The sequence below is a fragment of the Barbatula barbatula genome (genome assembly GCF_947034865.1).
Source record: "Barbatula barbatula genome assembly, chromosome: 15".
In the NCBI taxonomy this organism is placed as follows: Eukaryota; Metazoa; Chordata; class Actinopteri; order Cypriniformes; family Nemacheilidae; genus Barbatula; species Barbatula barbatula.
In genome coordinates, this window is record NC_136778.1 from 15,150,729 (window position 1) to 15,174,509 (window position 23,781).

Genomic DNA, 23,781 nt, shown 5'->3' on the forward strand with positions numbered 1-23,781 from the left:
GCTAGTCAAATTGCTTCAAAGATGCAATGTTTTCAGACCTCTAATACTGAGTTCTAATAAAAACAATCTTGATTTTTAAACAACACAATACTAATGTTTTAACATGTTTTTATGTTAAATACATCTTATTATATGATCATTATAAGATAAATAAAAATACGTCTTATTTTTAATGCCAGCTTTGAGACTTTCACGTTTCTATTGTATGGCTTTGTCACTCCTGAGAGGGATTCAACAGACACTGGTGCAACACAGAAATGCTGAATAAAGGCAAATATGAATGGTTTCCTCATTTTTGTCCAGAGCTGTATAGGTGCTCTTTCTGAAATTCTTCGAAGAAACTTCTCAGTTAAATGTTTTCTGTGATGGGGAATTTGGTGGCTGACAAAAAAGCTGCAAAGCGGCATGTTTCAGTCGCTAGGAGCTGCAGTGAAGTGTTGAGATGCCCTCCTGCTGTTACACAAATCTCTTACTGAAATCCAATGTGACAAAATTCCATTTCAGCACAGCAGTCAGTGCCCAAAATCCCAACTATTCTTAATCCACTGCCCTTTATACCCACACAATACTGTAAATACTTCATAAACAGTTGAAAACATCAAAGTATGAGGTCTTTGCAGTCTTTTTAGGCTGTTATGAGTGCAGAATATTTATGCTTTTAGGAAACAAAATCTTTTATATTTAGCAGTGTTCAGGCACAGTGAGAGCTGTAGGCGGTTCCCCACATAAAGATTGATAGAGTTGACACACTACCACCCCCTCAAAGGACTCCTCACTAGAAGCTTAGAAATTGGCAACAGCCATGTTCCCAACTACTCATCTTTCAATGTCTTCAAGAATATTGGGATGGGTTCAAGTTCCCAGGTTTTCCCTCTATCCAGAACCCATTTATTTCAGGAAAGCAACTTCTGAACACATCGCAAAGTTCACCAGTGATGCCCCAAGATGTCAACAGTCTGAAGAAGACCCTGGAAGAGATAACTGCGTGTGGAACCTCATAACCCTCCATGTATTTGGCATTGAAGAAACACGACCCAGATGTCTTCCTGCTCTTATTGATGCTGGCCTCAGTGATTACACCATTGGGGTGTCACAGACCAGGGCACGCTGGCAACGTTTGTGGAGGATGTTTTAGTCTAATGAACATTGACATGTCAATCCTTTGCAGACATGCAGGTCAAGTAGAATGAATGGAGGCATTAAATGAGGACGAAAAAGGTATAATTCTGCTGCACACTCTTAAAAAAAAGGTGTTAAAAGGTGCAGCAATCCCACCAATATTTGTAAGAACAGAAGAAAAAAAGAAATTTTCAGTTAATTTAAGTTGAATAAACTTCATTGGCATATTAGATATTCTTGGTAGAGGTACATTTACAATTCATTTGTGCGTTTTGCAGATGCTTTCAATCCATACTTTTTTTTATCAGCAGGTTTGTGCCATGGGATTGAACCCAATGCTCTTCCAGTTGAGCTGATGATGGTGACAGTTCCCCTTACAAACATAAGGGGACAGTGATTTACAGCAGGAAGATGTTTAAGTCCTGAGTTATCACAGTCCAAGGCAACCAACCAAAGATGATCTCTGGAGCAGTCAGCTCTCAATGCTCAAAGCATAGCCATACCATTTATTTACCATTTATTTCATACACTTAACACCTATACAAATTAATATTATAATAATATTTTATATCTTAAAATAATTTAATATAGTTATATTATATACTAAATATAATTTGCCTTCTTAGGTAGAACTTTATGGTACCTGCTAAGGTTTTCGGTGATACAAGTTTGTTTGCGTATGACGTCACGTAACGGCAGATTCTGGTCTACAAATCACCTTTTCCTCCGTTTTTCAGTTAATACTCATATATTCCCCCTTCATGAGCAGTAATTTTTGCTACACAAAGAAAGCGCTTTGTGATTTATATTGTTTAATGATTATAATAACCACAAATGACACAAAACATAGGAATTTTGAGGTTGTGATAGTGAATCCTTACTTTGTGCAGCACGTGTCTGAAAACAAGCTATTTTTTGTTATTTTAACTCTTCAGTTAACCAAAAGACACCCAGATCTGAGCCAAATTCTATTCTTTTCTGGGCAAGTCAAACTCAAGCCAGGATTCAGCCAAACTAATACTTTTTGTTTATTTTGGCTGACCAGCCTCATGCCTGAACTCAGCATAATGCTTTTTGTCGCAAGATTGTGAAAAAACCACGCTCGAATTAAGCCAGAAGTGCCAAATACAAGCCAGAGTCGGCCCAGAATTGGTTACAATCTGGGCTGGGTCAACAGCCTTCTGTAGAGGTTTGGCACATCAGGCTTCTCCTAATGCGATTAGCCAAGTTCTCAAATTGGATGAAACCATTACTGTATGAGAGGACACAGCAGAACACTATGCGATTATGTTGTCCAATTGTTTGATGTAGTGGTATTGACTCAGGGCTGGTAACCAGAAGGTTGCGGGTTCAATTCTTGCTATACAAATGCTTTGAGCCGTCATTATGGTACCCATGAGTGAGCAATTTGACTTCCGAATGTTGTTTAAGAATCTTTGGTGCTGTTCAATGGCAACACATTGGCATGACAAAAGTACATATAAGATAATTAGAAATCATAAATCCTTATCAGACAAACCCCCCTCCCCATTTCCACCCCTACCACCACCATCCCTTCCTCTGACAAGCCCAGACCAGGGAGATGCTCGGATTGGTGTGAAATCAATATTTAATGGGACCTCACGTGTCTGTGTGTGTAGGATTGATGTGCGTCTCAAAGGATTTTCGAGGCTAAGCGTATGTCAGGGGAGATATTTATTGTGCATGCGCGTGCGTACGCCGTTAAGCTCAGATTGGTGTGAAATTGTGGTTTAATGGACAGGAAATGCTGCATGTTATTTTTGGAGCAGACCTCTCTCATCGCCTCAGAAACTAATGAGGCACGGCCTCTCCAGGAGACCGAACGCACAGAGACGAACAGCTATCAGTTACACGCGCCTCAAAACTACACACTTATTTATCACTTAGAAACACAGATGTACACCCCCCATTTCGCATATATAAACACAGTCACCAAAAAATTTTTTGTTTCAGTATTAGTCTCTAAATATCCTACACACAAATGAACGTTGTCAATCACAAAAAACGAATTGTACTGAATGTTACTGCTTGAATCTGCATTAACATGAAAAGGTCAATTCACACAGGTAAGAAAGACAGTTGTAGCAGGAAATGTAAGAGTGAGAGAGAGTGAACTTTCAGTTTGAACCCTTGAAATGAGGTCATCAAGGTGACCTCATGCCAAAGGGCCCGTCCAGTCACACACCACACTCTCACACACACTCAAAGTCACTCAAACTCTTCTGTTGACTGACAAAAACACAAATTCTGCTACATATCCCAATAAACCAGTCCAGACGTGATGTAAAATTTCATTTTAAGAATTAAATTCTGGCCAAATCTTCATATCAACCAGAGGACCCAAAGATAACAAAGAGAAAGAAAGAAACACCAATAACATGAACGCATGAACCATTCAAAGTCTGTCCATGTGCCCTCAGTTAAAGTGCTCTATGCAGTGGGTGTGAATGGTTTGATCAAGTCTTCTTTCTCCCTAAATGCCCTCAGTTTCATGGACTGCCAGTGCAGGAGACAGTGTGATGCCACATGGACCTTCAAAGTGATACCTGTTGAAAAAAAATTATTACTGTACATTCGAAAATACAAAATACAGTATTTACATTATCCATTATGATAAAAAGTATGATTAAAGATAAAGCCTTGTTTCCATACATAAAATCGTAATTAGTTTTTACAATTTCAATAGATATTGCCATAATATTGTTATGGCTATATCTAATGGCCACGATAATTGTGTAGTGAAAATCTGATATTGTGAAACCTAAAAGCAGTATTGTACATAAAATCTGTTTTGTTCACTGTAGGGATATTAATAAAATAAATTGTATTTGTGTCAAAATAAACAACCAAAAATTATTAAATGGAGGTAAACAAGATATGAAAGATGTAAACTAAGGTCATATGACCAAATAATATACACAAATACAAATTGTATTTGTGTCAAAATAAACAACCAAAAATTATTAAATAGAGGTAAACAAGATATGAAAGAAGTAAACTAAGGTCATATGACCAAATAATATACCATGTGTACACATTTTCTTTGTTTAATCTGTAAAAAGTGCTTAATAAGCGGCATCTATGTGACTAATATTGAGTGTATTTGTATATCTTACATAAAGTTTTCAGTGGCAGGTGTGCATTCCATGTTAAATTCAGCTACAGGCACTCCTCTAGCTGCCACCTGCGGAGCAAACATGGCCGCTGGGTAAACAATCGAGGAGGTACCAACCTAGAAACAACAAAACAACGTCATACACACGCAGAATACACTTCAAGGTGACAAGTTCCTCATATAAAGGTGTCAACAAACACCTGAGAATTGACAACATTGTTTTGAGTCACGTATATTTAAGAAGACTTTGTTTCAACATTTAGTGAGCCAACTTGCTGCCCTAGTGGTAGTGCCCTACGAATGCACAAAATATTGTAACGCAAGAAAATATTTGCGAATGTTCTACGCGGACAGCACCCTGGCGTATCACACGCATGAAGTTCATTCGATGTCTGCGGGAGAACAGCTCATAACACAGTGTTTCAAATTGTTGTTTCGGCCAACCTTTTTATAGTTCTTGCACAATTCTGTGGTAATATGTATTTCCATGTAGCATCGATGTTTTAGTGTATATTTATCTCAAGTAAATGTTGAGCTTATATCATTAATAACAACATATCGGTATATTGCAAATAAACTGTACGAATTTTCACATATTTAAACAAAATCCAATTGTCACTGTCAGGAAATTCTCAAATTTTCTGTAGCACAGGGAAGGTGGGATGAAGCGATGATGGGTGACTACATCTGGAACTTTTGGGTTGTGAGGACAGAATAAGTCATAAAAGACAAAACCAACAAATGTACACTACAAGTTTAAGACGACTCATTTTTAGTAACTGTTATGTAAAAGTGGTTTTGAGCTCAGTGTTATGCCAGTTGTTTTTGAGAGTACCGTCGATGGTCAAATAAAATAATGTGATTTTCATATTCAGCATCACAGATTTGTCCACTAGTATTTTCATTAGTATTGCTGTAGTGCAAAATACATGAAACTTTGAGTTAGGTCTCTTGTATGATTGTTGCCTAACCAAAAGCACTGGGTAGGCAGCCCACTAGGTTTCATTAGGAACATAGCCTTTATAGATTGATGTATAAACAGTATACTCACAACTAAACAGAGATCACACTTTTCCAGGTCCTGCTCTACGCTGGTGAGAATATCAGCGTCCAGAGTTTCTCCAAACCAAACCACGTGAGGCCTGAGTAAACCATTACAGCCCCTCCTCTCACATCTATAAACACAGATTACAAAAGTAACGCCTCTGAACAATTCACATGAACATCTGCTGTCCCCTGTTGGGAAAAAAGTGTTACTATTCTCCATCACATCTCTATTAAGTCTTTTAGTAGTGTAGTATTAGATCTGATGTGCGCTAGTGGCCGTTAGGGACATTTACGTTCCAATTTCCTTTTTTTACAAGAAAAAAGTCCTTAAAACCACATGTGTTGCACCATAACAGTCCAGATTTAGTATTACATGACTATTTTCCACCCACTCTCTGAACTAAACAGGCTTACAGTGTGTTTACATAATAAAAACAAACTAACGGTCTGCATTCCAGCTGGATGTAATTTGATTTGTTGCGACACTGGACACAATGATTTGTAGGCAGGTGGGGGCAGTTGTCGGAGGAAGCGAGTGGTCTGGGATTAAAACATATTATTAAACACAGTTCTCTGCTCTCTGTGCTTCTAAAATCGGATTTACAGTCTTCACAGAATTCAGCAGCAACCTCCAAATATTTCAGTTATACTATATAACCAGACTCGTGCGTGTTTGCTGTTGCAAATCTTAGCTTATTTGGTCATGCTTTTAGCTGCTAATAATAATGTAGTAAACTCATGTATTTAAGACATTTTATTGTGTTTGAATCATTCCTCGAAATGTCACTCATCACAGAAAGGGAAAGAAAATGCTCAGAGAATGTCTTAAGGGGCATATCCTTTTGGGGCATATCTCGGAAAGGTTAAAAAAGGAATTTCACTCCCAGAAAGAGTGTTCAGCATTTCCAGTCGGATTGGGAGACAGTGAGTGTGGACATCTTAAGCAAATGTTTTTGCTCATTGTTGGGCAAAATAAACAATTGTTAAAACAATTTCATCTTGCAGCTGAATAAATATAATGCAAGTGTCCAATTTTTACGTTTACCGTTAAGAAACAAGGATATTACGCTTTGAATTTAAACATGAAATGTACTATTTTGCCAACTGTAAGAAAGGGACCTAAATTGAACAGATTATTAGCTCATGTTAAAGGGATAGTTCACCCATACATCTTATAATTTATTCACCCTCATTACAAACTTGTATGACTTTCTTTCTCCAGAACCCAAAATAAGATATTTTGAAGAAGGTTGGTAACCAAACAACACTGGACCACATTGACTTCCATTGTATGGACACCAAACCACCTCAAAATATCTTCTTTCTTTTTTTGTGTGTGTGTTTCACAGAAGAAACAACAGGACTAAAGGATGACAGAAGTTTTGTTCGATAAGTTTCGTTCCCATCATTTATTCTATCTCCATTAAAAAAAACTCACTCACAAACCTGGGCAGGTGCTCCACTGGTATTCTAGCATCCTTGGCACTGGGGTCAGGTTCTCTGAGGATTTAAAAAGAAACGGAGAGCAAGGTCTTTTGTAGTGTAAATATGTTAAGTGGTTGTTAAAACGTGGCGGCGTGTTCGTGTTACCCTTTCCCTTCCAGGGCAGGGCATATTGGACTCTTATGGTTGGCCTTGACCTCTCCACAGCTCATGCAACGAGTTTTAAATAAACTACCTATAGAGAAAAGTGTGGGATTAAAAAAAGGGAATAAATCCAACAAGAGAAAGTAATTATAAGAGATAAGATAACTACGATTAATATGGCAGCAGGCTGGCTCTATGAATCTCAATGTGGAATGTTATTGGTTCTGAGACCGAGACCAATTCAACCATTATGAATTTATAAGGAGGGTGTATAATGATGTGGTGATCCAAGCATCTCTTTTTCTCACCGTGAATCTCAGAGACACGTTTGGAACCAGCACGATGGTGCAGCTCATCAATATTCTGAGTGATGACCACAACAGCGCGCCCCTGCTTGCTAAGACGGGACTCACACTCCGCTATAGCCAGGTGTGCTGGGTTAGGTAACTTGCTTCGCATTACCTGCATGTTGAAATTATTTATTAGTCATTATGATTCACCCAAATCTTCGTATAAACATGCAATTCTAAATTATTAGAATTAGACATTAAATATTGCCATATTTTTATTAAAGGTACAGATCACCCTGAAACAAAGAAATATAATTTACTTAACTTCAATGTCTATATAAAGATTTTTGTGAACTACAAACAGGGCCGTGAATTGTGACCTTTATATCTGTTTTTCTTACAATGACAGTCTATTGTGACTGAGACTGTCTAGCACTTTTTTTTTAATCATGACATATTCCTTTAATATTAAATGACCAGTATGTAAAATGTAAAGACAAAGTAAATTTGGTTGTAAATAAATTATGTTTTTCCAACAATTAATCGCATCCAGAATAAAAGTTTATGTTTTCATAATATGTGTCTTATTAACTTTGCATATTAACTTTGTATTTATAAACACATACAAATACATATAAACATACTTAGGAAATATTTACATGTACAAGATTTTAAATTATATATAAATGTTTAATAATTTATCAAATTTAATATTTATATATATATATATATATATATATATATATATGTGCTAAATATGCGCAGGTGTGTGTATCCTTTTATAAATACAAAATGTATATGCACACAGTACACAGACATATATTTTGTAAACATATACTTTTTCCTGTATGCTTAATAGCATTAATCATTTGACAGCCCTAAACTAAATGTCAAATGTGCACTTTTAGGACAGCTACTCCCCCTTGTGGTTTCTGTTTTAAATTTAAACACTTTACTGCAGTTTTGGGCCGGTTTGTACTATGCCAAACATGCATAAAAGCAAACTTTCAATTCTCTTTCTGTTTTTATGAATATGCAAATGAGTTGCTGAGAGAAACAAATAGGGCTGTTGATTCAGATTTTTTTGGAGTCAATTCCAATTCCTGGTCTGGGAATCGAAATAATCGTTTTTAATGAAATACCATTTTCTAAGCTGTCACTTTTTACATTTATTTTTTATTGTTTCTATAACAAAAACCTTAACCAAATATGTCGATCTTGTCCTGCAATTCCAATGTATCATTAATACTATCATTAAAAATCTAATTTACTAGCTGTTCTCAAAAGCAAAGCACAAGTCAAATGACTATTTGTTATTCCTCAGTGTACACAAAAATACTTGAGGAATATAGAAAGAATAGACACATGGATAATCAGTAAATTGTATTAACAATATGTAAGAATCCTGTGCATATACATATTACTGTTAGATGCAAGTAGTGAAGACAGGTGTTGCAAAAGTTCTGTCCAGCTTGAACAGCTTTAAACAGACGTCCAAGCAAATATGTTCTGAGACTGTGCTTTATATACATGGATTTCTCATTACGCTCATCGGTAGAGAGTAAGAGAAGACGTTCTGTTTGCAGTTCATCTGAAAGCAGACGTACTTATGATTTTTTTATATGTGGATACATGTATTTATAGCTGCATTGTGTGTGCAAACAAAGCTTTTGCTTTTATGGATGAAGAATCATTTATGCCATTCCACAGCTTAGGACTTCATCTATCAGGTTTTTTTCTGAAGTCTGTACTGTTTTAGACAAGAAACTAATCCGATACACTTGTAGTAGGGGCTTGTGCTTTTGAAGGCTCTTAAAGAGGAGTCGATTCCTTAGTTGGAATCGATTCCGACCTTTGGAATTGACTCTCGATTCTCAATGCCTTGGAATCGAGCAATCGATTATTTTTTGGAATCGATGCCCTGACCTAGACACAAACGGCTTAAGGATTTTGTGATCCGGTTACTCCATTGTCAGTAATGTGCGTGCTACCTCACGTCTGTAATGGTAGAACTCCCACACTAAAGACGGATCTCGAGAGAAGGCACTGGGAGTGGCCAAATCCTGTCAGAAAAAAAACACAGTCACTCAGTCAGGGTTTGACGAATCATAACAGGTGTGAGTCTCAAATTGTCTATAGAACAGCTTCAGCAGAGCAAATAATGTGTATACAGTATAAAATATCAGAAATCTAATACAATGATAGTGATTGAATATGATGACTTCTATTACTCTAAAAATCTATAATAAAATTGAAAAAAGATCAATACACTCCCCTACACAAGGTGGTTCCCATTTCTACTTTGGAAATGATAAAATATCTTAAATATTTGAAAGAAATAGTTCAACCAAAAAAGCTGTTATCATTTACTCACCCTCTTGTCATTTCAAACCTGTATGACTTTCTTTCTTCTGCAGAACACAAAAGAAGATATTTTGGAGAATGTTGGTACCCATTGACTTGTGAATGGGTACCGCCATTGTTTGGTTGTTCAGTGAGTAAATTGTTTTTGTTTTGGGTGAACTACTACATTAAATAAGAATATCAACATGTTCAACAAACAACAAGTCAAACAATATTTCTTTTTAAGTAAATATTTAGCCTCCTTTTGTATTGTGTGTGCAATCTACAGCTATATTGAAAATGTCTGTGTCTGTGTGTGAATGGACGGTCCGGTGTCTCAAAAAACTAAAAGATGTTTATTTAAAAAATTTAAAATTGCAAAAAGGTTTAGTGTGATGGTTAGGGGATACAACATAAAGTTTGTACATTATAAAATTCATTATAGAAGTGCCCACAAAACACGGAGACCCAACATGTGTGTATTACCTGTGCCTGCCATTTCCTCCAGTAGCCCCCCTGTCCCCTGAAAGTGGGTACTCCGCTCTCTGCACTAACTCCAGCCCCAGTAATGATAGCAATGTGCTTTGCTTTGGCAAACTCCTTCCGAAACTCTGCTAAATCTACAACACGCACTTTGTGTGAGAACATATTGTAAATCCGATTAAAAACTTGCCATCGATTTACATAACAGTACGTCAACCCCCGGAATATGTTCATCAATATAGTACATCAACCCCAATGTAATATAGTATCCTACTTGAGCTTGGTCTGGCCATCTCAGGTGCTCTCCAGGTCAGGCTAACTGGCCGGCAAAGATGAGAGGTCAGCCCCCTACACACCAACCGCTGCAAAATCATTAGGGATAAAGCTGCTAACCAATGAAATCTACAAAAAACAAATAGTAAAAAGACTGTTAAAGCACAACTGTTAAATTATTAAATAAGTAGAACTTAAGATTTAATAGTACTTTTGTCTCCATATTTTTAATTTATTTAAAGTATACATTAGTTGACACTGGCATGGTGTATTATTATTATTATTATTATTATTAGTCATTCTAGTCTGGCTTTTTATCATTACTAATATTTTCATCTACCATTTTATTGACATTCAGTTTCCTCTCCAATTGAGAGACATACAAAACTAGGCTGTCATAAACAACAACATCTGATTATCATGACTAAGGGCCCGTTTCAATAAGGAGGTTCAAGCATCATGAGTTGATTTACACCGAGATGTGGAACTTTGAGTTTTTAGTTTCAGAACAGCTGATTTGAGTTAGTTCTTTCAACCCCTTGAGTTAAGCGCTTGCACCACGTGATACACATGAATGATATCATTTTTATAAAAAACTGGAAGAGTTTTGAGAGCAGACCTGACCTGTTGAAAAGTGATGGTCTCCACCCCTCCTGGGATGGTGCTTTCCACCTGTCTAGAAATATGTCACATAGTCTTAATGCTAAAACTTGACTCACTGGTGCCCAGGTCAGGGTTCAGACGGAATGGCATAACCGTCTCACGTCGCAGAACACACAAAATGCACAATTTGCAATAATCCCTTCCCCCAAACATCATAAAATAGAGACTGTGTCTGTCCCTCGGATATGCAAACATAAAAAAATGCGTAAACCTCTCAAATGTAATTTAATTAACGTTTAACAAACTGCGGATTGCTAAATATTAGATCTCTCTCTAATAAAGCACTTTATGATAACAGATCATAAAATAGACATGCTCTGTCTGACAGGAACATGGCTAAACCCAGATGATTACATTACTTTAAATGAGTCTGGCCCCAAAGATTATTACTATAAACATGAGCCTCGACTAAAAGGCAGAGAGGGAGGTGTTGCTGCACTTTACCGTAACTCTTTTAGCATTTCCCAGAAGTCTAATCCTAAATACAATTCGTTTGAAGACATGGTACTTCATGTATCAACACCTAATACTACGGATAAAACATCTTTAAAATTGATTCTGGCTAATGTAAATAGGCCTTCTCAGAACTAGTACTGGCCGCAGACAGAGTCCTTGTCTTTGGCGACTTTAACATTCATGTAGATAACGAAACAGATGCTTTAGGAATGGCTTTGATGTAAGGATGGATGAGATATTTTGTGATATATCTAATTCACTGTACAGACAAACGGTACAGTTTTAATAAAAATGCACAGCGAAATGACAAAATTCCACTAGGGTCCTAAATTGCTCTTCTGAAATCAAAGTACATCCCTATGAATTAAGGCAGCCTCTTCATGTACTGAATCCTCTATAAAAGCACGTATGAGATGGTCTCTGTGTCATCAAAATGTGTCCCATGAATGACTGTATGACTGACTGTGTGTATGAGTGACTGTGTGTATGTGTGTGTGACTGTCTGTGTGTGTGACTGTCTGTGTGTGTGACTGTCTGTGTGTCTGTGTGTGACTGTCTGTGTGTCTGTGTGTGACTGTGTCTGTGTCTGTGTCTGTGTCTGTGTGTGTGTCTGTGTGTGTGTCTGTGTGTGTGTGTGTGTGTGTGTGTGTGTGTGTGTGTGTGTGTGTGTGTGTGTGTGTGTGTGTGTGTGTGTGTGTGTGTGTGTGTGTGTGTGTGTCTGTGTCTGTGTCTGTGTCTGTGTCTGTGTCTGTGTCTGTGTCTGTGTCTGTGTCTGTGTCTGTGTCTGTGTCTGTGTCTGTGTCTGTGTATGTATGTATGACTCTTTGTATGTATGACTGTATGTATGACTGTATGTATGATTGTATGTACGACTGACTGACTGACTGACTGACTGACGAAATAAACTCTGGGTTTACCAAAGAAACTCTGCTTCCGACCAGGCTGGGTTCACAGAGTAAGTTACTATGGTTACTGACTCTGAGTGCAAGTTACCTCTCTTTTAGAGATGGGCTTGAGTTACCCGCAATCTCGGGTTTGACATACATCGCATACCCAGAGTTTAGCCTCATTTTAGAGTTTTCCCTAAACCTCCTTTCTGAAACGGGCCCTAGGCCTATTGCAGGACACAAACATTACAAATATATGAAACTTGAAGAACGTTGTAAAAGTTTCCAATGGGTTTAACTTTGCATGCTCTCTGTTGAATATTTTAGTGGAATTTCTGTAAAAACAATAAACAGCAATTCGATAAACTTAGATAAACAAGGTCAAAGAGGAACAGCACAGCAGCGGTTAGTGTGCAGTATGCGGGTTTGATCACAGAACAAATGAAAGGAAGCTCTCACCTGCGTGCGTCGCTTGCTCATCCAGTACGGGCTGGTTTCAGTTCACGGGGCAGAAGAGGAATTCTCTATTTACTTCATACACTAAGATCCTGTCATGAGTCTTGTACAGACCAGTGCGATGTAAACAGCTTTGTGCAAAGTCGCACGTACAACTAAAGGAGAAAGAAATAGCCTTGGCGTCAAATGTTATGAGCTCTTATTACACAGCCACAGTTTACCTCAAGGGGGCGCTATGCGGCCCATAAAGAAAAATCTTCTGTTTTAAATGTTTTCTATCTCAAAGTTTAAAATTAGCACATATGCATAACATATTATGGTGTAAACATATGAAATACTACACCTTAAACAATCAAATACGGACATCTAAATAAAGGAAGAGCATCTCGAGATGAACAGTGCAGAAACGTACGTGACAGTGACGTTTGGCTGTGTATCTGGAAATCATTTCTGCTTATAAAACGTCACCGAGGGATTTGAATACCGATTGCAATGAAAGTAGTAAAAAATATAAAATGATTATTAGTTTTACAACATCCGGACCGAGCGCCCCGCCCCTTTTAGATTACGTTTATGTTATTTGCCGTTCCTATGCATTTGTTCTATTATGTCCTCACTGGTTCTCCGCTCCTGAAATGTTTAATAGTGAGAGCGCCCTTTAGTGGGTTAGAGACCACATCACATATATTTTTTATGTATGTAAATATTTATACATTTATTGATGGTCTATAAGGCCTACTGTACAGTCACCACAGTCCAGCCAAGCCCAATTTGTCCACTTCTTATTTTAACCTAACTTTCAACCAAACGTGATGTTGCTTATTTTCTCATTTGAATAATCATTGATAATTATTATAATTAAAACTATTGCGTCTTATATAACTTTATTTACACTGCATGTGTCTTTTAAAATTATATTTGTGAGAACATGGCGAAATCGCCTGAGCATTACAAGGATACTCTTAAAAATAAAGGCACTAAGGTTCACAGCAATGCCATAGAATCAAAATGTTTGGTTCCCAGAGCTAATTCAATAAAGTTCTTATAAGCACCATTTCTTTCTTACCTTTTCATAGACTTAAAACAAAGAACCTTGTGTGAAAAAGGAATGTTTGTTAAAGGTTCTTCCTGTCATTGTGTAGCATCTTAAGTTTTTAAGACAAACCTCAATAACACACATTTGTAAACAGCGACCTTCTGGGGAAAATGTTCCCCCAAAGGATGTCTAAGCAGATACACACACACCTCTGTTTATAAATTAAAGATCTTGTTGTGTCCTACTTACCACTTAGACAAACCTCACTCTTTTTGTCCCTGCATGTCTTCATCACCTCATGCTCACATTCCCTTGAGACAGAGGGACAAGTGTGTAAATGGCCTTGAATATTTGGTTATTAGGCTGCCACGTACTTATTAGTTACAATTAAGGTAAGTCAATTATGAAGAGAAAAATACACAAATTCTACCTTGTTAAACTTTGTTTTATACATTTAAGAAAGACATTGATGTTAGCTGCTCTTCTTGCTCTTTGTTTTTGGAAAGGATAGTCTCATTTATAATAAATTATTATCTTTACATTACATATATATATTTAAACTACAAAAATAATATATGACATACACTCTGTCTACATCTCAAATATACGCACTACCTCTATTCCGTCAAAAATAAGGGAGGGGAAATCCAAAAATTACAGCTTGCATCAGTGGACATGAACATATGGACATGAACAGACATGCACTGTAAGTCTGGAGTACATTTTTTTCAGAAATCTTGCTTGTGTTTTCAAATCTGTAAACCACTTACATTTGAAGCAGAAATCACTTGAAGCATAGACTGACTATTTTTCCTTTAAAAAGTTAGAGAACAGCAACTTAAACAGACTAAAGTCTGTGATTTATCTGAAACACACCCACAGTGACTCAAAACAATAAACTGGCTCCTCCCATTACAACTGCCTACGCGAACACTATAGACACAGACACACAACTCCTTATCTCCTCACATAACTGCGGTACAGTTTGTTTTGTTTTCTGTGTTTTTTTAGCTCAAACTATAAAATATGGCAGAAGAAGAGACTGGTATTTATGTCAACCAGGAACAGTTCAGCTGTCCCATCTGCATGGACCTTCTGCGAGACCCCGTGACCATTCCTTGTGGACACAACTACTGCATGGACTGCATTAGACGCTTCTGGGAACAAAAGAACCAGAGGAAAGAATGCAGCTGTCCGGAGTGTAGACAGACCTTCTCCCCGAGACCCACTCTCAACAAAAACACACTTTTCGCTGAAGTTGTTGAGAAGTTGAGACATACTGGAATCCGTTCCCAAGCCATGCATGGAGATAAGATCAATGAAGGCATTTCAAAAGAAAAGCAGAAACTCATCATGTATTGTGAGGTACGTCTGTCTTCCTAACTTAACTTGGCATGGTAAAACTTCATAATAGCTCTTATGTCTTAAGCAAAAGTGTAATGCGTAACAGATCAGTACAATGGTTAAAACATTTGGACTCACCTAAAAGCCACACCTAAAATGTATGAATGTCATTGCATTGAATTAAATAATAATACAAATATTTGTAATAAAATAGCTTGTAACTTACTGTAAAATAGCTGAAACTCACATTATTAAGTGTTAAAAAGAAATTTGTTAGAATAACATATAGTACCGGGATGCAGAGGTGGACTGATTTTTTACACTCAAGTACATTTTAGGTTAATTTTATTGTTAGTACATTTAAAATGTACTTTCTTACTATTACTCAAGTACAATTTTTGAGTAAAAGTAAGAAAGAACTATCTTTTATAAAAACAAAATGTTTTTATGAAATGTAGTGGAGCAAATAGTATGAATTATAATGTAGTTAAGTCAAATAAATCCTAAGTACAAACACTGATAATGTACAGATATTTAAAAAAGTACTTGAGAGTAAAAGATATGAGATTCTTCAGTACCTCTGTCTAACTATATTCACTGTGAATTTCATTCACGGACTTTATAAATGTATTAAAAACCTTAAGACCAGCTGACTTAAAGGAAAAGGTAAAGTAAATTCTAGGCAAGTACACTGGTGGTTTGAAGATTTGCTAATGATATACACTTTTGTTTTGCTGGTTGGTCATCTACATTGTGCATCATTTCATGGCTTAAAGCAAGAGCTAAAACAAACCCAGAGAAGATGCCAGCAAATAATAAGGAAGCGAGAGGAAGAGCTGCAGAATCTGAGGCAAGCCGTTGTCCTTCTCAGGGTGAGTAGACAGTCCTAATGGAGAAAAGGTTCGGTGAAGATTCATTACATTTGGACGTTTTACTTCATAATTTCTCTGATTCTTAGTATTGTACTGCATGTTCTCAAACAGAGTTCTGCCCGGTCAGCAGTGAAGGAAACAGAGAGGATCTTCAGTGAGATGATTCAGTCTATCGAGTCCGTGTGTTCTGAGCTGACAGAGATGATAAATGAAAAGGAGCAAATGGAATTAGACGAGGCACATGGATTTATGGAGAAACTCGAGCAGGAGATCGCAGAGATGAAGAGAAGAGATGCCAAATATGACCAGCTTTCACACCTTGATGATAAGAGTCAGTTTCTAAAGGTAACATAAGTTAATCATAATGCATAAAGTATTTTTTTAGTTTCTTGCTGATTAGAGTTTGTTTTGTCCCTTCAGAGTTACGAGTCAATGCGTGGTCTGCCGCGGGTGGAGATTCCTCCTGCAGTTCTGGTCAATCCGGACTTTTCTTTTGAGATGGTGTCGAGAAAATTGACAGATCTGAGTGAGGATATTAAAGATCTGTGCCAGAAAAAATCGGAGAAATTAGCTAAGAAAGGTGAGGCGATCTGAATAATACACCTGTTGCACCAAAACAGCCCAAAGGTTTTTCCGGACATATACAATTCGTACTCTTTTCTACTTTACGAAGAGCACAGCCAGCATGATGTCCAACTGATATATTTGTCTTTTACTCAAAGTAGTATTAAAAAATGTGTGTTCGGTGTTGAGTTTATGTTGCATATTTGGACTTAAGATCAGCTTTGGGAAGAATTTAAGGAGACCTGGTAAAAAAATACATATAACACATGCACATTTTTTTTTACTCAAGGGTAAAGAAAATGACCACACAATGTTACTACAAATAAAACACAAAATAACAGAGTAAAGTTGATTTTGTACCATACACCTCATACTCTATGGTTCAATCTAACCTAAAGGCACTTTGTATTTTACAATATTGCACAAATTTGAAAGAATGTACTTTTGTTTTGAAATACTCATTAACATTTGTTGTTGTTTTTTAGTACAAAACCTCAAATGTATTCCCACCCCTGATCCCAAAGTCAGAGAGCAGTTTTTGGAATGTGAGTAATACAGACATGCTATCAAATATGCACAAGATATAAACTGACAAGAAATTACTCCATATGTTTCTCTATATATCAGATTCAGGTCCCCTGACTCTAGACCTTAACACAGCTCACAGAAACCTTGTTTGCACGGAAAGCGGAGAGGTGACATTCAGCAGAACGGCTCTGTCTGTTCCTGACCACCCAGAGAGATTTGATATCTACCACCAAGTCCTGTGCAGGGAGAGCGTATCTGGCCGCTGTTACTTCGAGGCCGAGTGGAGCGGAAGAGGTCCTGTGCAAATAGCAGTGTGCTATGAGGAGATCAGCAGAAAAGGAATAAGTGGCTTATGTGCGTTTGGACAGAACTTCCAGTCCTGGAGTTTGGTGTGCTCTGATGACTCTTATGTATTGTGGCACAGTGGAAAAGAAACCAAGATATCCAAAATGCAAGTGTCTCGTAGGATTGGCGTTTATGTTGATTTCCACGCTGGGATTTTGGCATTTTACAGTATCACAGACACAATGAGTTTAATCCACAGAATTCAAGTTACATTTAGCCAACCGCTGTATCCCGGTATCAGGATTACCACTGGGTCAAGTTTGAGACTTTGCTATCCACTTTAATTGCAGTAAAGTATGGAGTTTAATGGAGTTCAGGTGGTAGAGCACGTGTTCGATTTCTGGGGAAAACACATTCTCATAAAATATATCAATTAAATGCATTTCTAGTCACTTTTGATAAAAGCATGGCTAATGCATAAATGTATATATGAAAGGTAAATACGTGCAGTAACTATATACTTTGGAAATACGGTACAAGGGCTTTTAACAAAAGGCCTGAAACAAAGAACAGTAAACCCTTCAGCCATGATGACATTATAGTGGACACAGCATCGCTGTACATCTTCTTGCTTTAAAAAACATACATAAAGTAGTAAAGAGATGTCAATAAGCACTCTTTTATTTACATTTTATTGTATCAAGCAAATGTGATCCAGCTAGAAGATACAGCTGCACAATATATTAAGATTAATAGTTGCCAGTATAGATGCTTTGAGGGAATATACTGTATGCGGTAGTTTGTTCAACTAAAACATTGAATACATTACTTTTGTAGCTATGGAAGACCTCAAAATGTTATTGACATATCCAGTGTGTACATTCAGATAGTCGTAAAAGGTCTGTTAGACCTTAGTTTGCATATTAACAAAAACAAACATCATGTAAGTTGAATTCATATGTGAATATCATTCATTTTATTTGGGGAAACAAAAACAACCCATTCCCCTGAACTCTGTTAAGTAGGCAACATAATTTCAAGTAACTGTATGCAAGTTTAATAAATTCGTAACACAACAGTTAACATAAACTAATAATGTATATAAAAATATTATAAAGTAATAATTAACCTTCGTAGTAAATATTCATTTCGACATATACTGAAACTTTTTAAAATATTCAATTTGCATTTGTTAACAAATAAGGACTAACACTGAACTGAACTGAACTAGCAAAGACTATTAAATGCAATGATTTTTCATTGCCAGTTCATGCTACCTAATGCATACAACCATATTGTAAAGTGTTACCATGAATAGTTTAACGTTTATTACACTTAATGCTCATAGAGGGATGCAATGAGAATTGCACATTCACGTCTCTTCATCTGCTTAAATCATACCCAGGAGGGAATCAATTTTCAGATACTTATCCCTGGTCAGTAACACAGCATTAGGCCCAAAGATGCTCATGAGACTTATGTTCTTGAGCATATGCTATACTTAATGTTATTTACAGGGAAATTCAGTTAAACAGAGTTCATTCATTTCAATGCAGACATTTAATAATTTAATATTAACATGGAGTCACTGCTAGTTCATTTGCATTTATAAAACACAGTCAATCCCTAATTACAAGGACAAACAGAAAATGACGAAACAGATAGTTTTTGTTAGACCTATAGACAACATTTCTATGCAAGGCACTGGTACTTATGATAATGAACATACACACAGACACAGAGAACAGCAGAATGTGTGTAAAGCGACAACAGACGTTTCACAGCAAGGTGTAGCTACAACATCACATCACATCGTCTCTTGTGTGAATACATGATATTTGATATGACTAAAACATCAGCACGTGACCCACAAATAAACGCACAATATAAGACATGTGGCCCTTCGTACACACCCAGCATGCCCCGTTTACGGTTGCTTGGCAACTGCTTACCTGCAAGGGCACAGCATGCAAAAGGGGATAAACTAATTTGTGTTGAATCGCTCAATGTGATGCATACAGAATCAGATAAAATACAATTTACATGTGTTTCAACACAAACCAAATGAAACATTAATTGTTTCTTTTGAAAAAGCATATTTATGACCGTCAGCAGGACACAAAACAGGTATTCGTGGTTGTGCATTGATTGTATACTAGTCTCAAAATAAGTATAAAATAATGTGTGAGGCAGCTGGGCGTGAATCTTATAACACGCATGACTTCATTCTGTAGAGGAACTAGAAGTGCAAATGGCTTTTAATGTAGGCTATATTTTAACAAAACATACAGGAAGACGAAAGCACGTCGACTCTGGTGGGAGTCACTATAAAAATGCCACCAAATCTGAAGTCGCTGTTACAATGTGGACACGTAATGAGAGATTATGCGTGAACATTCTCATGTGCATTCGCACCCATCAAGAAAGGGTGAGGCTCAGTAAAGGCACTGGAAAAAATTGTGACTTCTAAATGCTGAAAGATAACTTCCAAGTGATAAATCCACATTAGTACCAGAGTATTATGTTAAACTGGCCAGCTATGACGGAATAACTACTTGAAAATGATATATAGCATGCAGTGCATCTCTGCGATCTCGCTGTGAACTTACCTTTATGATAAAACATAAAATGAGTGTTTAAAAAAATGCGTAATGCATAAATATATAGTGAACATACCATATAACTTGGTTGTTTTGTGATGGAAAGAAATCATGAAATATCCCATTCTTTTCGTGAATTGTGTTCGTTTGTGATATCAACTCATTTCTCATTTCCAGACTATGCAAGGTGTAACATCTCCCAATGTTAAAAAAATGTAGAAACAATAATTATGAATAAAACCCATTTAACAAACACTTAAAAGACACAAACCGTAACAACAATGACCAGATTTGTCTGCAGAAAATCCAGTACCTGAGAGCAGTTCATCAATGATAGATTTTTAGTGTTTTGCATTGCATTGTGGGTACGTAGCCCTTTCCTGGGGAGGAGCTGGAAGGCGATCAGAGTGTGGTGAGGTTCTCCGCCAGGTAATATAGACTGTATCCATTACATATGATACAGCATAGGTTACAAAGTGAGGAAAGTAGGTGGTATAACCATAGACGGCCACTCAAACGTTTATACTTGGTGTCTGTCTCACAAAGCTTGGCATAAGCCTCCCGATTGGACGAGAGTCCGATGTCTTGACCCAAGCCACAGGCCTGCTCAATCAAGTGCATGTCTGCCATAATTTCCGAGGTCATCTGACCGAACCACTGGGCGTTCACTGCGGCTACGGTCACGCAGATAAAATAAATAAAGATCTGTAAAATAAATCAATAATTAGCATTTTCTACCTAAGTACAGTAACACCGTTTCACATACCTTACTCTTGTGCACTAAGATAAGCAAAAGAATCATGAATGGGCATGACACTTCACAACAATGTTCCCTACCTGGAAGGCTTCTTTGTCATCCAACAGATCGCTGGGATGGTACATGGAGTAAATAGTGAGGTTAAAGAAAGCGCAGGCTGAGCCGATATGCAGGTAAAACGGGAAGAGCCGGCTCTGGATGAAGCCAAACGTGTGCCTGTTTAGATTGTTGTCCATCACAAAGCCTGAATAAAAATACATAAACTTGGTGAACTTGAAAGGTCTTGCAGCTCACTTTTGAGAAATGATTGACGTCATGCAAACAATACAGTCCAGCATCTAAAGGGGGCAAAGCCAGCTTACCTGATATAAAGGTGACCCATATCTGCATTCCCCAGAAGGTGGAAAGAAACATGAGATGGAGGAGTTTAGCAGTGACAGGAGGCTCTCTGTCTGTAGTCATTTTTACGAGCTGGCCACAACACTCACTTCCACAATTCTGTTTAAAGGTGAAACAAAACGTAACGTGACGTCTTACGTCAGTCAGGTACCCGATGTGACAGAATTTATGAACAAATGAGGTGGAGACGCTCGCCTTTTACCTATGACATACCACAATGAAACAAGCCTTACTGAATTACACCTAATATAAATACTGTCTGTTAAACTGGCTGTTTTGTTTAAGTGTTATGCGCTGCGGAGAAGTAACAAGGAAAAAGTAACACTCGCTGAGCAGGCGCTGTCTTAAAGCGTAATATGCTATATACACATGCTAAACATACAATTACACGTATGAGACACATACACGGTGTCTAAAAAAACTGCAAGCGAAGTGACGGAAAACGTTTATGTATTTAAATGGCACCTATATAAGTTACACAGACACGCGCACGTAAGAGGTCAATGGAGTTAGCATTTCCGTCGCGTCAGGTAAGTTAGTTACACACTCGCTGTGTTGTGAAATACGTGATATATATACAGCTAATGCTACACGCTGTCACACACATAGTCACAGATCTACTCACCGGAAGGTCACCCGTGATTGCAATTCGTCAGTGGCCGGTGTTGTGCAGAAACCTGTATCCGTCTGCGTCCCATGGGACCACAAGACCCGCCCACTTCTATACAGCGCGCACACTACAATACGTCACCATGGCGTTCAGACTGACTGCTGGGTTCACACCGAACGCGAATTAAGCGTTTTAAGCGAGTAATTACACAAAAAGTCAACGCATAGACGCGAACTCGCGGCAGGCGGTGCGAATGACGCGGATCGGGGGGCGCGATTGCCGCGATCGCGCGTCAATCTCATCTTCCGCGAAGGTTGAAAATGTTTGTTAGATATGGTCAGTGTTCGCACTATACCGTGTCCTTTGTGGGAGACGTTTTCAGGGGAGCAAATGTCTTATTAAGGGAAGCCGAGCTCCACCTAGATTAGCTCACCCGTAGTTCGCACAATGGATATTGTGACTAACTTTCCCGCGAGTAATAAAGAACGCGTGATACGTTTTTCGCGTTTGGTGTGAACCCAGCATAAGGGACGATTCACACTTCGCGTCTAACACCGTGCGGAAAACGCGAGCCGCTCCGCTTTCTCTAGTCAAATGAACTTTGAAAAGTTGAACGATGACAGTTAAAGAAAGTGAAAGTTAAGATGATCATAAATATTAAAACCGTTCTTGCTCTACGTCAAATGCATGTGCTACACTTAAAACAAGCTGTAGGCTACAGAGTTTATAGAAGTCTAATATCAGCTGCACATCGAAAAATCAACAATGGACTAAATTAAGGCGTATGAAACACCCGTCTTTAATTTATTGTAAATCACACGTATTTAATGCATCATATAAACAAAAGATATTTCTCACCATAAATCCCCCTGCGACACATGTCCGTAAATATGCTGTTTTAAAAGTTCATTTCTAATAAGTTACATTTAATTGAATAAGTTAAAGTAACATAAAAACATGTTTCCATGATTTGTTGATCATTTTATTTTCAAAGGGTATCCACAGAGACCTTGTATAGGCTATGGGACCCATATATTAAACACAGATAAACATTTGTTTTCATTGTTGTTGGGTTCTCTGTACCAAACCGGATGGCGCAACCTTGAAGCCAACTCGGGCAGTCATAGTGATTCACATTTTGCATCCAAAATCAATATACAACTACGTATTTTACATCACATTGACATAAGACCGTAAATGGACAACAAGAGTTTCATCCTCTAAAAGAACCATGGTTATTTTGGGGTAAAATATTGTTATAAACTATAATAATCATGTTTTTTTTGTTTTAGGTGTAAACCACGTTCATTTTCGTAAAGGAACAAAGCATGACTCATAGCAATGAACACAAAATATATGAATTTGTGAATTCAGCCGCTTCGCGTTTGAGATGCTTGGCACCGCATTGAGGACGAAAAACAAAACCTTGCCAAAGCTGTAACGTGCCACTAACGCGTGTGGTGTAAACAAGGAGTTATGCCATTTTTTATGTCAATATCGACACCTCTGGATAAGGCGGTTATATTTGGGCTAAGTTAAATCAGCCCCTCCCCGGATTCTGCATTGAGGGGATCATCCCTGTGCCCTAGTTCCTTGAAAGGGTTACCCAGCAGAGTGATAGAGGAGACTGTTTCTTCAATTGATTGCAATTCTGCGTCATCTTCACATGCCCATAAAGAGGCGCCGTTGTTACACAAAGCAAATGTGCAAACAATCATGGGGGTGTCCATCAGTTGCACCCTTAAGTGGCCATTTTTGAGAACTTCGGTTTGGACTGATCCTTTCAACATGGCTGCCAACTCACAAACTCAAGCAATTGACTCTGTGTTGATGTCTACATTGGATTTATGACCCTTCCCCCATTTCTTCCAGGTGACCAATATGCATGCTCCCTCATCAAAACCTGGCAGAATATTGAAGTGTCTATTCAGAAGAAAGTGCGTAATCTCCTGGATTTGACCAAATGTTCTTTCCGGAGAGAAGTATGTGAGAATTGACCTACACCTGGCCAAAAAAGATAATGAGGAGACTTACCTCATTCCCCAT

At 37.7% G+C, this 23,781-nt stretch overlaps 3 protein-coding genes across 10 annotated transcripts; 1 reads left to right on the forward strand and 2 right to left on the reverse strand.

Moving 5' to 3' along the window:
- Positions 1-1,917: 1,917 nt before the first annotated feature.
- Positions 1,918-12,977, reverse strand: sirt5 (sirtuin 5). 4 transcript variants are annotated; one of them, XM_079475363.1, is made up of 10 exons: positions 12,744-12,977; positions 10,280-10,407; positions 10,009-10,142; positions 9,171-9,242; positions 7,198-7,351; positions 6,893-6,980; positions 6,749-6,802; positions 5,307-5,430; positions 4,257-4,372; positions 1,918-3,686 (listed from the first exon to the last, which is right to left on the reverse strand). In XM_079475363.1, the coding sequence occupies exons 2-10, from the start codon at positions 10,377-10,379 to the stop codon at positions 3,614-3,616; spliced, it is 915 nt and encodes a 304-aa protein (XP_079331489.1). In that variant the 5' UTR covers positions 10,380-10,407; positions 12,744-12,977; the 3' UTR covers positions 1,918-3,613. The 4 variants fall into 4 exon arrangements, with proteins under 4 accessions (XP_079331489.1, XP_079331488.1, XP_079331491.1 ...); XM_079475362.1 differs by having other exon boundaries at positions 10,009-10,154; positions 12,744-12,913; XM_079475365.1 differs by lacking the exon at positions 10,009-10,142 and having other exon boundaries at positions 12,744-12,967.
- A 1,719-nt stretch (positions 12,978-14,696) lies between these two features.
- ftr85 (finTRIM family, member 85) lies at positions 14,697-18,499 on the forward strand. The gene is made up of 6 exons (XM_079474200.1): positions 14,697-15,141; positions 15,897-15,992; positions 16,104-16,337; positions 16,413-16,572; positions 17,042-17,101; positions 17,184-18,499. Exons 1-6 carry the CDS (start codon positions 14,803-14,805, stop codon positions 17,711-17,713), a joined length of 1,419 nt encoding a protein of 472 aa, XP_079330326.1. The 5' UTR covers positions 14,697-14,802; the 3' UTR covers positions 17,714-18,499.
- Positions 18,040-21,902, reverse strand: LOC306904357 (transmembrane protein 205). Of its 5 annotated transcripts, none has more exons than XM_079474202.1 (4): positions 21,751-21,902; positions 21,089-21,224; positions 20,807-20,970; positions 18,040-20,674 (listed from the first exon to the last, which is right to left on the reverse strand). In XM_079474202.1, exons 2-4 carry the CDS (start codon positions 21,186-21,188, stop codon positions 20,372-20,374), a joined length of 567 nt encoding a protein of 188 aa, XP_079330328.1. In that variant the 5' UTR covers positions 21,189-21,224; positions 21,751-21,902; the 3' UTR covers positions 18,040-20,371. The 5 variants fall into 5 exon arrangements, with proteins under 5 accessions (XP_079330328.1, XP_079330329.1, XP_079330330.1 ...); XM_079474203.1 differs by having other exon boundaries at positions 21,328-21,752; XM_079474204.1 differs by lacking the exon at positions 21,751-21,902 and adding an exon at positions 21,321-21,748.
- Between the last annotated feature and the right edge of the window lie 1,879 nt (positions 21,903-23,781).